This window comes from Botrytis byssoidea (genome assembly GCF_014898295.1).
Source record: "Botrytis byssoidea strain MUCL 94 chromosome Unknown BBYS_012, whole genome shotgun sequence".
Lineage (NCBI taxonomy): Eukaryota > Fungi > Ascomycota > Leotiomycetes > Helotiales > Sclerotiniaceae > Botrytis > Botrytis byssoidea.
The window spans coordinates 1215937-1232618 of record NW_024065853.1 but is presented as its reverse complement, the minus strand read 5'-3'; the positions used below and the strand labels follow the sequence as shown (position 1 = coordinate 1232618).

General features: G+C 43.1%; 3 protein-coding genes across 3 annotated transcripts; 2 read left to right on the top strand and 1 right to left on the bottom strand.

Moving 5' to 3' along the window:
• Positions 1 to 1985: 1985 nt before the first annotated feature.
• Positions 1986 to 6164, bottom strand: EAE97_006786 (uncharacterized protein). Its single transcript, XM_038877299.1, has 3 exons — positions 5114 to 6164; positions 4046 to 5065; positions 1986 to 3995 (listed from the first exon to the last, which is right to left on the bottom strand). Exons 1-3 carry the CDS (start codon positions 5507 to 5509, stop codon positions 2601 to 2603), a joined length of 2811 nt encoding a protein of 936 aa, XP_038732231.1. The 5' UTR covers positions 5510 to 6164; the 3' UTR covers positions 1986 to 2600.
• A 5812-nt stretch (positions 6165 to 11976) lies between these two features.
• Positions 11977 to 13415, top strand: EAE97_006785 (uncharacterized protein; the record flags this gene model as incomplete). The annotated part of the gene is made up of 4 exons (XM_038877298.1): positions 11977 to 12211; positions 12265 to 12763; positions 12869 to 13023; positions 13093 to 13415. 4 exons carry the CDS (start codon positions 11977 to 11979, stop codon positions 13413 to 13415), a joined length of 1212 nt encoding a protein of 403 aa, XP_038732230.1.
• Positions 13416 to 14212: 797 nt separating this feature from the next.
• On the top strand, positions 14213 to 16319 carry EAE97_006784 (uncharacterized protein; the record flags this gene model as incomplete). Its single annotated transcript, XM_038877297.1, has 4 exons — positions 14213 to 15072; positions 15120 to 15305; positions 15357 to 15846; positions 15921 to 16319. The coding sequence occupies 4 exons, from the start codon at positions 14213 to 14215 to the stop codon at positions 16317 to 16319; spliced, it is 1935 nt and encodes a 644-aa protein (XP_038732229.1).
• Positions 16320 to 16682: the final 363 nt, after the last annotated feature.

Sequence of the window (16682 nt, the reverse complement as noted above, 5' to 3'; positions counted from 1 at the left end):
TCTAGCTTAAATTAATTAAGTTAGTGCCAATATCTTGGCCCTTAGCATTATTCTAAAGAACTATCTTTTAATCCACACACAAACCTCACACTGTAGGTCCCAATCTCTACTTTTTCTTTCTGGCTTAATAAATATCTCTTGTTGAACTTTCAGTGAGCTCCTAGTAACCTCTCTTCTTTCTACCAGCTATAGTTTATACACAGCCTCCGATCAGCTTTTTAGGAAAATACTATGAGCATTAAATATCCTCCTCGCAGAACATTTCTCTTTCCATCTTGAGCGCTAATTCACTTTGGTTAATATACTGTTGATTTCAGATTTCAGATTTTCAACATTAATCTTTCAAGGTGATCTATGACCTGGAGTTTTCAGATACATGCTAGAGATCTAAAGGTCAAAAAGCTTTACCACACATCTCACATCCTTCAGCTTTTGAGATATTGTTCAGTCAGCACTCAAGAGTGGAATTGGGAGGCTATAAGCTTCAGTATACCATTTCAGTCCTAAATCCCCCCTCTCACCCAAAAAGATTGACTTTATCTTCTGGAAACGATTGTTTCCTGTCCCGGAGCCCAACTTATATCCGTTTCTCAAGGGGAAATTCCATCTTGTATCATCATTTGTGCAACAAACACTCCCTTCGAACGGTGAAGTTCACAAGGACGAAATACTGCCATTATGTATCAATTCTCATCTTCTCAGTCAGTTCGCTAGCATATACTAATACTAAGCTCTTAGCTAATCAGCTTCACTTAAGACAAGAAGAGAACGAGAGAACCTTTATTCCCCGGAAACTGCAAACCACAGCAGCCGTTCGAGAAGGATGATTCGGAATTTCTATAGCTTCACTTCAGCTTCTCTTACTCAAAATAAATGACCTCGCATGTACATCAATAGGCTCTCTCTCATTTCCTAAAAATATCTCAAACAATTTTATATGGAAGCTCGCTTTCGAAAGACACTATCGCTTCATAAAGGGATTTCCCCAAGGAGAACATGTTCACTAACTATAGTCTATATTCAGCATCGTGAGATATAACAAACAGACCAAGTTTCTATTAAAATCTTCTTATTAATTAAACGATAACCTCACCTCAAGCCAGGTTTGAATGCCCATCCGCTGCATTGCAAATACATGCACGCACATTGAAAAATCAACGAAAAGTCCACTCTCTTAAATGCTCTAGATATTCTATATCGAGAAGTTAGCAAAAACATCAAGACATACATAACTATCCCGAATACCAGGATCTCTAACGTGAAATCGTGAAACCTAAAGTAACTTTATATTGAAAACTCACTAGAAATCTAATCTAGACTTGTTTCAATCGTAGAATCATATCTACACACTATATGGACACTTGAAGTAGATCCCTATCCAATCTCATCCCCACCCCGTTTGGTCCCATCTCAGTCGCCCATTTACCTATCCACACATTCATTCATCTATTAATTCATCCTAATCAAATTAAACATAAACCTAATCAATCAACACTAAACTAAAGCCAAATCAAAACTCACGTAAATCAATTAACCCGCAACTCAAAAATTATAAATACATAAAACCCCCTTCCTCTCACCCACATTCAACATCCCCATTCCTTATTCCTTACTCCTCACTTCTCACTCCTCAAGAATCCAACAACCTTCTCCTCCTACTAGGTATATACCTTCTATCCGTCATTCATCCCCATCCTCATTCTATCATTTCCACTAAAACACACACCTCCACACAAGATATTCCAGCCCACTCTACATAGACCCAATCAGCGATCCCAAGCCGTCAGAGAACGTACCACATCCATCCCTATTGCACCGCATACCGTATACGAACTGCCTATGTATATATAGGCGGCAGAAATAATCACTTCCTCCAACTTCCTTCAACTGCCATCAATCAGAATCGACCTTTAAGTGCTACACATACCATCACCTCAAACCCATCACATAAGACAATTCGAAAGTCATCATAGAATTATCGAACAGATTTTGATATTTAAAAGATTTTCATTCAATTCTTTCTCTTCCACTTCCTATCCACTCTCTCCTGTCCTCTCCTAAATGCCATTGCTTAATCTGTGTTACAAACAACTAACTGTTCACATCGGGTATTATTGTCAAGTCGCTCGCTCCATCTAACAAAAAAAAAAAGAGTAGTATCACAATACATATCATTCCCATTCCCATTCCCATTCCCATTCCCATTCGCATGGTCATCCATCCACTCAACCATCTATCCACCACTACCAATTTCCCTTCTTACCCAACCCAAGAGTTGATACCTCTTTATCAACTCTGACCTTCCTCCATCCACAAATCCAGTGAAGAAACCTCTTTTGAGAGAATCTTGTAAGAAAACTAGAAAGAAAAAACTAAAAAGTGATATAAAAGTGTGATGGAGAGTGCTTAGCTAGCTAAACCCAGCAAAAGATCGACAGATATTGCCTCACCATCCAACGCCTCCTCCGAAAACACGCTGAGAGAAATGAAAAGGTGAGATTGAAAAAATAAAAGGTAGAGGCGTTGTTCTAGAAAGTTTAATGCTTTCAAAAAGATTCGTCCATTCCGAGTTTCTTCAAGAGCATTAAAGGCTGTAGTGGCTAATGACCACCAAAAGCGCTTATCCTAGCTCCTGCAGGTCGGCCGAGTAATCCTCCTGGCTTTCCACTCATGCTGTGTCGTAGGCTTCCAGTGTCGCTTCTGACACCAAGCTCCTCATCGCTGTCTTCGATGATTCTGGTTGGTAAGTCGTCTCGGACATGGTATTGCTGGCTATGTCTTTCGGGTGTAGTGACAGAGGAGCTAGCGATAGACATGGCGGTGCTGGATCTGTGGCTGAGATCGGGAGTTGGAGGAATGCTGGAACCGCGACCGCTTGGGTGAAGCATGCTGTCTTCGCCTGATTGTTCACCATCACTGGTCATTGTTGAAATATTGCTTTCACGATGTCTTCGTTGCTTCCTCATGGCAAGTTCCTCAGCTTCGGCATCCGCATCATGAGCCATCATGAGACCCTCAACAGCGGCTGCACACTGATCACTAATATTTCGGATGATGTGAGCGATGGCATCAGTCTTATCTCGAAGGTGACGATCAGCGACATCGGCAATGCTGATTGCACTGTAGCGTTTACTATTTCGTACGCTACCAACCAGTCTGGCCTCCATCTCTGGAGTCATATCATCGCCAGATCGGCTGATTCGGTGGGAACGTGAGGGTGTACGAGACGAAGCACGGGATGATCCACGCTCGGAAGGTCCTCTGGATGCGGGTCTCTTTCCTTCAGCCTTGCCCTCCTCGGCGATCTCGCTCATCATTTCTCCCTCTTCTTGATCGAATTCGGCATCGAGATACTCAGTGATATCTGGACTCTTCTGGATAGTGCGAACCAAGTGCTCCAAGTGGTGAGATTGACCACCAATAAGACTGCGGAGATGCAACACGACTCGCTGTGCCTCATCTCGTTGTCGTAGGAGGGTGGAGTTGGTGCGTTGAAGGTCTGAAAGTTCTTTCTTGTTGCGCTTACGTTCACGCTCGAGTTCTTCAGCAATCTCTTGTTGAAGGACAAGTGCTTCGAGAGCATCATCACGCTGCTTCTCTGTACCAGTAAGACGAGTGTTGAGACGAGCTGCATCGTCTTTTTGTTGGTCGATAAGGCCGGTAAGACGTCTGTTCTCCCGTTTGTGGGTTTCGATCTTGACCTTGAGATCTTGAGTCTCTTTAGTGAGCTGCTCAGCAAAGGCTTGGAACTTGAGGAATTGCTGTTTCCAGCTTTCGAGTTCTTCAACCAAGAAGTTGTTTCTCTTCGTGACTTTGCCGAGCTCTGTATCCATGCGACCCTTGAGGTTAATGAAATCTTGCCATGCCTCAAGCGCATCCCTGGAGTATTGGTTTCTCTCGCGTACAATCTCATTGAGATGTCTCATAGAAACCTTAGTCATTAAAGGTTTCTTTTGGGCTCCTCCAAATACAGCCTTGATCCCGGTATTTCGTCCCTGCAAAGAGTTAGTGCATTCTAGAAAAAGCAAGTTCAAATTTTACTCACCATCTTTTCGCAAACATGATCCATCACAGCCATGGTAGCATCTTGATTCCACCATTCTGGGTCTTGAATAGACTCAACTTCGCCGCGCATAACAATGATTTGACCGGCTGGAATTAATTTACCACCGCCATAAGCTGAGCGTAGATGCTGTGGTACACCAGAAGGTGTGACATCACCGTTGAGAGCTTGAGTGATGCGATTGACCATCTTTGTGCGTTGGCCAGCAGTCAAGGCGGTAGGTGGACTGGAGGTAAGAACGAAGTTGCGATCCAAATCCACAACCAAAGCATCTGTGGGTGCGGTGAATAAGGATCGACATTCTGCTGTGATTCCAAGAATGTACGGCCCAGGCTCCTGAACAAGTTCTTGCGCGTGTCTTGCATGAACAACTGGAACATAAAGGCCACTCCATTCGTAAACTCGGACAAAGTATCGAATAGTCTCCGAAGCCACTGTGAGCATGGCAGGGTAATGGGAGACGAAGATAATGCGACGAGTGGGTGATAAAGCTGCTTCAATTACTCCTACAATATTAGGGATAGACAAGCAAGAGAACAGTGGCCACATGGCGAAGTTCTGGAAGCCGGTTGGAGAAGATGGGAATTGGTAACAAAGCGCGTAGTCCTTCATGTCAATTCGTACGAGATCATTGAGCCTGGGAGCTGGAAAGCTCAATATTCTCGAGACTTCTTCCGCGTGGAAAAGATTGGTAGCTTTGTTCCAATGAATCCACATTCCTCGGAGGTAGTCACCTAGTAAATTATACAATGGGTATCTGGAGAGGAAAGACAAGCAGTATGGAATCCAGTAAGTTTCGTCTGGCGAGTCGTAGAAGTCCGATTCTGTCCTCCTTCTCAAATCGCGAATTGTCTCAGCACGCTTCTCATCTGCTCGGGACCAAACTCGTAATGCGATACCATACAAAGTATGCGAAGAATCTTGCTGAAGAACGAAGGAATGGTGAACGCAATGAGGTTGACTGCGTCCTGTACAGATTTCGACATCGTGAGGGAAGCATGCCTACTTTCAATTAGTAAAATCTTACCAAGGACTCATTTTGATCCTTACCCTCATTGCAGAGTGAAGAGCTCTGGCGATTTCATTGTCTTGCTCCAATCGAGGACTGCTACCGAGAATCTCAGGGAGCCAAAACTGACCAACGGCACCTTTCATGTGTTGAATCTTTCCTTGCGCTGGAGCTGGAGCCTTCACCCATTGTGCTGGTTCTCGACCAACACCGCATACCATGTAGGCATGAGTGAGGGTTTTTGGCGTGCGAGCTTGAGGTTTTGCATTGAGTGAAGAGGGGATGGGTTGTGTAATTCTCGAGTGGAGAGAGGAAGTTCGGCTAGGAATTATGAGGTTGTGATCCTGGTTATTTTCCCGAGTACTAGGGCGCTCATCGCCACGATCTCTGGTTCGGGGTCGAAGGAAATTGGATGAACTTGTAAGAGATGGAGCCATGGTTGGAGATGTCGAGAGAAGTTAAGACTTCTCTGATTGTATAATCCAAGTATGATGCTCCTCTGAAAGAATAGAAGACAATTTAAAAGAATGCTGAAGATATGTCGCGAACCCGATAGATGCCGACAAGAATAATATGGTCGTAGAAGCGTTGAAGAATCAAAGGAGTGTATTTTGAGTATATTGAGTGAATTGATTATATCATTCGATCACGGAAATTCACTCTTCTTTGGACACGATGTCTCGAGCTCTTGATGTTTTGCAGTGGCTCCCTTTTTGGTACAATGTGTGTTTCTTGTTCCCTTCGTAGTCCAGGTTGGTAGAATTGACGATGGAACCTTTAATATCTTGATCCTACCTTTCTGCTGCTTTCTGCAAATTGCAGATTGTGGTGCAGTCACGAAACTTAAAGATTGAAAGAATGAAAGATAGGAAAACGAGTGAATGTAGGGAAAGGAAAGGAAGAAACCCAGATGATGAATAGATATGGTAGACCAGCAAGCAACCAAGCAACCAAGCAACCAAGCAACCAAGCAACAGGCAAATGGCAGGTAAGGGAAAGCAGGCAAAGTAGGTAGGCAAAGGACCCAAAAAGAGGAGCATGCACAGAAGGTTAAAATTGAACAGGGGAGGGAGAGAGGGAAGCATTAAAAGCGAAGGTTGTGATATTATTATTTATTTATTATTTTATTATCTATTATGATTTATCATTCATTAATTATGTATTCCAAGTTCCAAAAGAGACTTAGCTTGGTTTTAGTTTTAGGGTGTGAAGTGAGGGTCTAATATAATTGGGTTAAGATTTAGGAAAGATTCGAAGAGTGGGTCGATTTTCAGGAGATTGTATGAAAAAAGGAAAGCTAATGTATGGTCGACCGTCAGAATGAATGAGTGATTGATTGAAAGGTCGGATACTTTTGGAAGATGATGATGAGTCATCTATCTAGATATCTACCTAGTAGCCTAGTAGGTAATCGGTATTTACATATATAGGTAATCATATCGATATATAGCTATTTAGTATCTCTTTGCAAGTCTTTCACTTCATGACAATCATGAGTAGTGAGTAGAGTGATGGAGATGGAAAGGTCAGGAATTTCCAAGAAAAGGGAAGAAAAGAAAGGAAAAGAACGACGGCCAAAAGAAATTCCCGGAAAAGTAAATCTCCTCCCCCCAAAATAAAATCACATCAAAACATTTCCAGCAAGCTAATCCCTATTAGGGCATTAACCAATTGGAAGATATAATTGGAGAATGGCGAATTGACCCAAATGCAGTGACACTGTGACGGGTAGCAAATCGAGGGGTGCTTTGATGTTTCTTCTCCATTTCCTGTAACATTTATTCATACCATACATTAGTGTGATGTGTACTTACATTAGTCTCATGCGCGGTATTGCAGCTGTTTGTATCTTTGCTCCATCAACTAACTGGAGATCAAACAAGAGAAGAAGAAAATGAAAATGAGTCGTCGAATACCTAGTAGGTACCGGTAGCTCATCGAGCTCATATACACTATCTCATACCCAATCCCCATATCTCCTCCCACTTTCCATCTCCTCCATCCAATTAATGCATCATATCAATAATCATCAAAAGGAACGAAATCTCGAACGGTTCGGTTTCATTCATCCTAAAACCCTGCTCTCGCTCACGGGATGTTTCCTTTCCAAGCTTCTTCCCCCTTACTCTAGTTCATAAAAGGGTCTACACAACTTTACCAAATATCGTAACGATGATCAGCTATTATACGAAGTAAAGACTTATTACCAACCAACGGATACAGATCCAACTCAGACAAACATTATTGGGAAAAGGAAAAGATTCAGCTCATGGCCGTTTCTAGCTTTGCTCCAGTAGGTATTTATCCATCAAATCTCCCCTCAATTTCTGATATATGACACAAAAATCTTAACTCATGCGCAAACACGCCCGGACGCGTACTACTGCTACCACCACCACCACTACTACTTACTAACGTACCGTCCGTCGACAAAACATCAACCTATATCGTGGTCAACATGTGGTTTTCCGCCTTCAAATTTGATTACTCCGGACTTCGTATGGATGTGCGAATGTAACCAATGAACCAAAAGGAACTCTAACTCTTTTCCAACTGGTCAAGGGTCGAATCCAGGCACGGATAGCAAACTTAGGTACGCCCATCCCATCATACAGGGCCACACAAGCCCATTCACAGTGCACACTGCACACAAGCACATGAGTCTTACTTAAAGCACAATTGATACGAATCCAAGCTCCGTAGTGTCTCCGCACATGTGGCCTTGGTTATTATTGTCATCGGCAGTCAATCAAATTTCCCCGACACGAGTGGACTTCTGGAATTCTCCTTTGGGTCATTTAAGATTTTTGGTATTCAAACTAACCATCTGGAAAATGAAAACTGCTGCCAAACTTGATCTGTGCTTATTATTGGGATCCATTGGATATCTACCTAGTATCTACTTGGCCCTTGCATGTGTTTGATTTTGATCGCAAATTACTATACAAATCGAGGCTGGAACACCGGAACAAGACTCTCTCCCCTATACATTTCAAGAGGGGAAGACAATTGACATTGGGCAATGAGCAATGAGCAATGAGCAACTCAAGAGCCCACTGTTGGTTATTCGGAGCAAAATAGCAAGTCATCCCAAAGCAGCAACCGTTGAACCATGGATCATTGATACGGCTCCGGTCGTTACCAAATTCGAGACTTGACACTGACCTCGATTCGTCACCATCCCGAAGTTCTTTATATTAATATTTGAACATGTCAATAACTTGAATTCATCACCAAAATAAATATACTTGTTGTATGAGTTTTTCGTCTCCAGATTTTGCAACTAAGCATGAAATTCTCCCTCGTCTGTCAATCTCAGTGACAGCAATACCGGCCGGTCAGGACTCAGCAATATCAAAAGATTCGTATCACGGTATCACGACACAGATATCACGCACGCATTGACCTAACCAACCCAAATAGTTCTTTTTTCCGCGTCCATGCAAAACCCACAGATGGCCTAGAGATTGCCACCACCGATTTACCTATGTACATATTTATCGAACCTTATCGCCTTAACATATTGTCGCGGCAGTTTCAAAGAGAGAGTGGCAGCTCCGCATTTCAACAAGACGCGAAAATGCATCAAGGATGAAATCATGTAGTCATGATTCAGTTTTTCATGCGCTACGACCATGTGATTGAGGAATCGGATTTCACGGTACAGAGTGAAAGTCACCCAAGTACACTTTTTTGATCGAGTTTTCTGCACCGATATTGCCCCAAGATCGCTTAGATACCTTGATGAGAAGAATATTGAGTCTAGCATCAAGGGATCTCCCCAAGTTCCCGCATCTAAGCATGCGGGCAACAAGTCTAGCCGGCGACAACGAATAATGGCACATTTTATGATGGTAGAACCATGTGCGCCGAGTCTGCGCGACGTCTTCATTTGAGAACTAATAGCTGGGTAGTGGGTACTCCCTTGGTTATGTGTGGAGAGTATCAAGTAAAAAGCTCCTTCGCGATCTTTTCATTCCCAAGTAAGGATATGCTTGCCCATGGCCAGTGGCACCTCCAATCACTACAACAACAAACTTTTGATCAGCAATCTCATTGGCCAAGCTAAATCACAGACCTGAACATCCAAGAGTCATGGGTATCGAATAAACAAGCTATCAGCCTGTATATGGGTCATGTTTTAAACATCAGATGAAATGGATGGTAACAGTATGACTTCTGACAGCTTGTGGCGGCATGCAATTCTTAACAGTACATTATCGTATGATATTTATTTCTGCTTCATTTATATTAAGTCGTATTCGTATCAATCGACCCAACTTCCAGGCGACTGGATCTCCCCCTCGCGGTCGTCCACAATATCGATTTATGCTCCGAAGTAGATTCATCTACCCCACGGCGGCGCCATTATTCCTATACTCTAGATAGGGCTCCCTTGTTGAGCCGCATTTTAGCAACAGCAATATTAAATAAGAGAAGGAAATCATTAGCATACCAATGCAAAAATCCCTGAATCAGGGCGGTTAAGATCCGCACGACATAAGGATTAGAGCACGATTAGATCACGCAGCCTTGTCTTTAATATGTGTAGTAAAACTTTATCTCAATCGATTTATGACGGATGAAAAGTTCCTTTCTTTGATAGGTGTGTAAAGACGATTGATTTTCGTTTTTATATTGGGGCGAGATTGAGGTCTTGACATCTCTAGCCGAGGGACTTGTCAGCTCAGATATTCGTTTGCTTGAATCTCGAATTTCGACTGACATGTCGTTGATGTCTTTACTATAATATGTATACGCCAGCCAGTATTACACTCAAGTTACAAATTCGAGTATGGGGATTTGAGGACCTAGATTTATATGGATACGATTATTCAAAAGAATGAACCATTGGGATCATCCTCAGCTACATTTCAAAGGTCATTGTTAACTTCAAAAAAGCCACTCCAGCAAATCGATGGGTAATATGTTATTTGTTAATCTGAAGTATTGATGAGTATCAGGAAAGATTATGAGGGAATACAATTGTATACACTCCTGACAATGGAAGATACATGTATATGTTTAGCATTTTATTGCCTATAAATTATTGGGACAACACAGTGATACTACTCAAATCTTCTCGTTCGCAATATACGGGATATGCTGCATATATTGAGATCTTAAAAGTACTATTTATTATTATAGAGTTATTGTAATCTCTTTGTAAACAACCTGAATAAACACGATCTCTAAAAGCAATGGGGCTAAAATACAATATGAATACCTACCTTCATTGAAAAGCACACAAACCACTAATAAGATATTGCTCTTCCAGTCTGGATTCCATGTCCGTCAGCAAAAAATATCACAGATTCATGGTGACAATTTCGCGATGTGCAACATTCATTCATCTTCATCTACTTTTCGTTGATTGGACCAACATCTCTTATCTCACGTGCTTCATCCAGCCTCATTATCAATAGCGCTCGGTGTCTTACAATATATTGATTGATAAAGCTCGACTTTCAGATCAATAGGACCGCTGGCGCAACGGTAGCGCGTTCGACTCCAGATCGAAAGGTTATCCGTTCAAATCGGGTGTGGTTCAATACCTCCTATGTTGATCGCATTTTTGGAAAAAAGTTTTGTCTCTGTGATTGATTGATTGATTGATGGGATGAGGATTCTACTCGAAGGGTGATTGATTTGAGGGTTGACGGATGTGTACGATGTTTGCTTTCTGAGGTGGGATTGTTTGGATGGATTGTCGGATAGCGTCGGTTGACTTGATTTTCTTTGAATTCTGAAGCCGAACAACAGTTATTTCGCAATTTGGCTATCTAACCACAACAAATGGATTGAAATAACATGAATATCGACCATCTCTTTTCCTTGCAGAATAGCATCACAATTGTCCAATCTTCACTTGGATATTGTAATCGGTAAATCCAGATTTTTCCTGGATGGCATTGCCATATGCAAATACCCAGGAATTATATACTGTCTTAAGTAAGCGCAGCCAATCTTGTACGATGTGAATGTCACTCATACCTCAAGTGCAAGTATGAACTCATATTACATTTTGCTTTTTATATATAAACCTAGAGAGGCTTCGTCAGCTCTCTAGATCATCCTATATATTTCTCCTCATCCTTTGCTTCTCCAGGAAATCCTGCATCTGCCGGCAGTTTTTCCTCTGCGCGGCTAATCACAAGCAATTCGAAAGTCGTTTCATATGTGTCTGTATATGTGCGTAATTAAGGTTAGGGTAAGCTCCATCCTTCGGTATCGCAGTTGCCAAGTGCTATTCATCGCAACAATACCTTCTAAGGGCAATCACCAAGCAAATATTCCTCTTACCTTCCCGTTGAGAAATATTTCTCCGACGGTGGAATGTCATTATCGAAAAGGACGTTCCAATCAAATTTCTTGCATTACTGTTCTAGTATGACGAATTGCATATGTCTTTTGATCCTCCCCCTATATCGCCAAGATGGCGCTCCTGTAGGACGGGCATGGAGAATCTCAATTCTACATGGTTTTGACAGGTACCCCAGACGCTTTGATGGAGAATCACACCTGCGGTTGTGGAAATATATCCTCAAAACCAATCCGAATCATTTGGACGCGTGTACCTTTGTCTTGGGATGATCCTCAATATACCCAAGAATCAATCACCTCCTCGATTCTGTCGACGTCGTTCGCGGGAAAAGTATATCCTATCTGGATCAATTGAAACTGCCTGGCTGGGGAATATCGTGGAAGCCTTGGCGCTGTCGACATCAAGATGCCATTTCGTTTTGCACGCTGGCATCTGAAAGACGTGATTTGGAATGGTTTTTGCTATGAAGCTTGTAACATGGGTCAAAATTATGTATATATATGTGAAGAACATCGTCCTGTAGAAATAGAAGAATTCACAAGCTCATCAACTTCTTTTCTCCAGAGTATTCTATTCACCATGCATTTCACACGTCTCGCCATCCCCACGGTGGCCTCCTTGGTTGCTGTGCAAGCACATCCGGGACATGACACTAAGGAAGAAATCGCTCATATTGCAAGAGCTCATGAATTCCACAAGAGAGATATCAGTAGCTGCTACTCCAAGCTCAAGGCTCGAGGTCATCATCAACGCACCACCGATAGAAGACACGAGATCCTCCAGAACGAGCGAGCCAAGCGTGGTCTCCCCATTGGTAATTCCTCAACCTCTCACTCACCATCTCCCAATCCCCACTGACAAGCCCAGATGCCTCCATCATCAAACTCCGCGATCTCCCCGAACTCTCCGCCCGCGACTCCGGCACCGTCCTAAACACCAGCCATCTCTCCACCACCCCCTACTCCCCCACCGACAGCTACAGCGACATCTTCACCGGCAACAATTCCTGCATTCTCGTCCCGGAAGTAACCGAAGGCCCTTTCTACGTCAGCGGCGAATACGTGCGCGCCGACGTGCGCGAAACCGCCATCCAATCGGGCATCGATCTCATTCTCGACATCCAAGTCATCGATACCTCCACCTGCGAGCCCGTCCCCGATGTGTATATCGATTTCTGGTATGCGAACAGCACGGGAACGTATAGTGGAGTGACGGATGCGTCGGTGCCTGGGAATATTAATGCGACGTTTGCGAGAGGCATTCAGGTGACGGGTGAGGAGGGCGCAACTCAGTTTACGGCGTTTTATCCGGGGCATTATCAGGGGAGGACCCAGCATATTCATGTTGCTACTCATGTTGGTGGAACGTAGGTTTTCTCTCTCTCTTTTTCCTCTCTCTCTCCTTCTCAGTTGCAACCGAAATGAGTTATGATATATCAAAAGTTAGAATGATACTGATACAACACACACAGAGCCTTTCCCAATGGCACATATCAAGGCTCAACAGTCTCGCACATCGGGCAGCTATTCTTCGATACCTCGCTCTCCAATCAGATCGAGGCGTTGACTCCTTACTCAACAAACCCAAACCCGGGATCGACTACCAATGCTGACGATGGGATTTTCCGTAAGTAATCTATTTCTCTCCTCACACATCATACATCACAACTCTGACTAACCCCCCATCTCCTCCTAGTCCAAGAAGCCGCCCTCGGCGACCCCGTCGTCGAATATTCTCTCCTAGGTTCTACTGTCTCAGAAGGTCTCTTCGGCTGGATCGCCTTCGGTATCGATCCTACTCGCGCTGGATCGATCCAAGCTGCGGCCGCGTTGACGTCTAATGGAGGTGTACCTGTTTCTGGCAGTGGTGGCGGTGGTGGACCAGGGGGACCTCCTCCTAATGGTACGTTTCCTGGTGGACCAAATGGGACGTTTCCCGGAGGACCGAGACCGTCGACGAGTAGTGGAGCGGCGACGCTGACGAGTAGTAGTGTAGGGACTACGGCGACGACGGTTTGAGTGGTTGTGAAGGAGGATGAGGGGTTAGGGGAGAGAAGTGGAACGGATGCGTGGGCAGGGGTTTGAGATGGGATTGTGAAGATGAAGGTGGAGATTTGACCTAGTGAAGCGAGAGGGGAAATGTTGATTGAAGTGGGAGTAGGTTCAGGAAGTTTTTTCGCCAAGGGAGCTCGAGGCGAAGTGTTTTTACATTCATTTCCACACAGATTGTCAGATGTTTCTAGAATATCCTATTCGGACTATTCTCGATCATCTCGCTTCCTATTATAAACACACGTTTTTGTGATATTTTGAGAAGGGGATGGGTGCGTTAGTTGAGGTTTTGAAGTCATTCGTTTGTCTGGGGCTATGTAGGTAGCTTTGTTTAAGTAGTTTTTGGAATGATAGTCAATGATGTCTTTATTACGTGTATGTTTCTACTGTGTGGATAATTTTCAATGTGTTGATATTGTAGCTTTGAATGTTAGTAATATGGATAGATACCTTTAGAGGTTTATGTTGAGTTTATATTGAATTGTTCGAAAAGGGATTGAATTCTTAGAAGTGTTTTAACAACTGATTTCTTTAAAATCAATGAATTTGTATTTTTCTAATAGTCTTCATGATAACTAGTATGATGTGATATAGTATTATAAACATAAGAATCAACTCTTAAGTCCTTACTTAATATTTAATATACTTGAATTCTTATTATTCTTATTATTCTCGGAGCCTCGGTATTCTCTAAAGTCCGCAGTTTCAAATCACCTAACATTTGAGTAAAAACGTTACAATGTTAACGACGCTCCTCAGTTTAAATGTGCTTTGTCGGAATGTCTGGTTCCGCTACCTCACCGCGAAAAGGAGTTCGGAAATCGATAGGAAAGGCTTGCGATGAATGTAGGCGACGAAAGACTAAGTGCAATGGTGGCTTGCCCTGTGCTATTTGCAGGAAGTATGGTGGAACATGTCACTTCCGATCTTACGTTCGGCGGCGAAAAAAGGGCAAGGCATCCTCTTCCCGCGAACATCATGTCCCACAGGCGGAGGAAGATGAAGGAGTCGAAAAAACCTCGGAGGGGACTCAACAACCTCTTTTACCTAGCATGTTACCCGGCGACGAGCAGTATGGCGATCACATAACAGCTACCGACGACAACAGTTCTCTGACGTCATCACCTCAACTATATTACGGCCCTCCATCCAATTTTGCATTTCTACAACAAATATATCAGCAGCTCAAGCCCATTGTAAAAGCTCCTTTCAGTAGTACCAACCCTAGAGCGGGTGATGGTGATACGGCTCTAGACTGGTTCGGCTATCGAAGACTGTTTTTTGGGAATAAGTCTTCTGATCTTACATCAAGGAGCTCAACACAGATGCTGCTTCTGCCGGAACATCTTGCGAACAGCTTTGTCGACCTTTTTATATCAACTCTTGGACCATTCTTCCCATTCATTTCACGGACGCGAATAGAGGGAATGCTTCAAATATTCTACTCTTTCCCAAATACCTCGAGCGGTAGCGCTCTAGAGCGCGGTATCCTTATGGCTATTTTAGCTTTAGGAGCGACTTTGACAGAGCACGTGCAATTAGGGGAAGATCTATTTTTAAGAGCAAAGTCTGAAATGCATACCATTGAAGACCTCGTTAATGTTCAAGCTGTTCAGCTGCCCTTGTTTTTGATAGGTTTAACTTTGTCAGATATCTTGATTTGAGTTATAGACTAACCTATGATTACGCCCACTATCAAGCAGTAGTTGGACGTATAAATTCTGCGTACTTACATCTCGGCACCGCAGTCCGAAAAGCTCATGCCGTCGGTCTGCACAGAGCAGCCTCGTCGCTTTCAGTCTCTGAGTTTAAAGAAGAAAGGCTCGAGACATTCTGGTCTCTGTACTCGTTCGAATGGTATACAATTGCCCGAAATGTATATGTGTCAATAATTTAACGTTACAGTAGTATGACATCCTTCAGTCTGGGCAGACCGGCGGCCTTGTCCGAGAATACTATATCTTTAGGCTATCCTACTAAACCAACGTTCTTACGTGCTTGGGTAGAGATTGCATCCTTAGCATCTACAGCGAGTCATTCTGTCTACAGATCAGGTGGTATCCACTTCAAGGCGAACATTGAAGCCGCTTGGGATATACATCGCAAGTTACAGGCCATAAAGCTCAGTCTTGAAGACAAGTTGCAATTTAACTTACAATCCTCAGCTCATCCTACTCTTGAACAACTGTTCTCGTCCAATTTCTACAATCATACTCTCATCCTCACTTTTCGACCATTCTTGATCTTTCACATCAGACAGCAGACTGCTGAAAAAGTGCCGGCTTCGGAGAATATTACCCCTCTGTGGCTTCATAAAGCATGCCAAGTAGCAGTTTTTGCCGCTCAAGAGCTAATAGCTTTTGCTAGTAGAGCTGCGAAGGCGAATTCTTTAATTAATGTAAATGCATTTCAAACTCCTTATCCTCGGTTGAGCCCCTCAATCATGCAAATCAACTTAGCTAATCATTCTAGAATTTGAGATACAACGCTTATTACATCGAGAGCGCTTGCTTTGTACTTGTCTGGGATATCTTGAGAGATAAGGATACCACAGACAAGCACTTTTATTTTATCAAAACTGCGCTTCACCATCTTCGACAGATGATATCCTCGGAGGCCATTTCATGCAGTATTTTCGCTATTGAGCGGATGTTGTCTGCAATATCACAACCGACATCCGAGGCTATAGCAAGTGCTCATCAAGCCAAATCTTTACATTCCGTCCTGGATATGGAAAGTCTTGACTCCGAATTATTACAACAGCCATCAACCGATTGGATGCTGGACATCATAGACTCGCAATTGAGCGTGGATGATGCTGCATGGGATTTTAATTCATGGCCGCTTGATCTTGGCCTATTTGTATCGTGATTTTGGATTTTGGATTCAAAATTCCACAGGGAGGTTGGGTAGATTCAGAAATAGCACATATTGCACTAGTGAATTTGATACATTTTTGACTTCGAGTCGCAATCTTTTTCTATACTAACCACTTCATCATCACATAGCTCAATAGTAGCATTGGTACACTTTTGCATACTGGGACACCGATGGATAGAGAACGTATGGTTAGTTGCTTTTACTCAACAGCTATATATACAGTGGCAATCAAGGCCTAATTTATTTCCGTCCGAGAGAGATGTAGAAGGAAGCGAGGAACCTGATGACGCGCGATGGGGGAAAAAGTGGCGGTATGTTATTTCACATTCATAAATTTTCAACAAAGCATAAAAT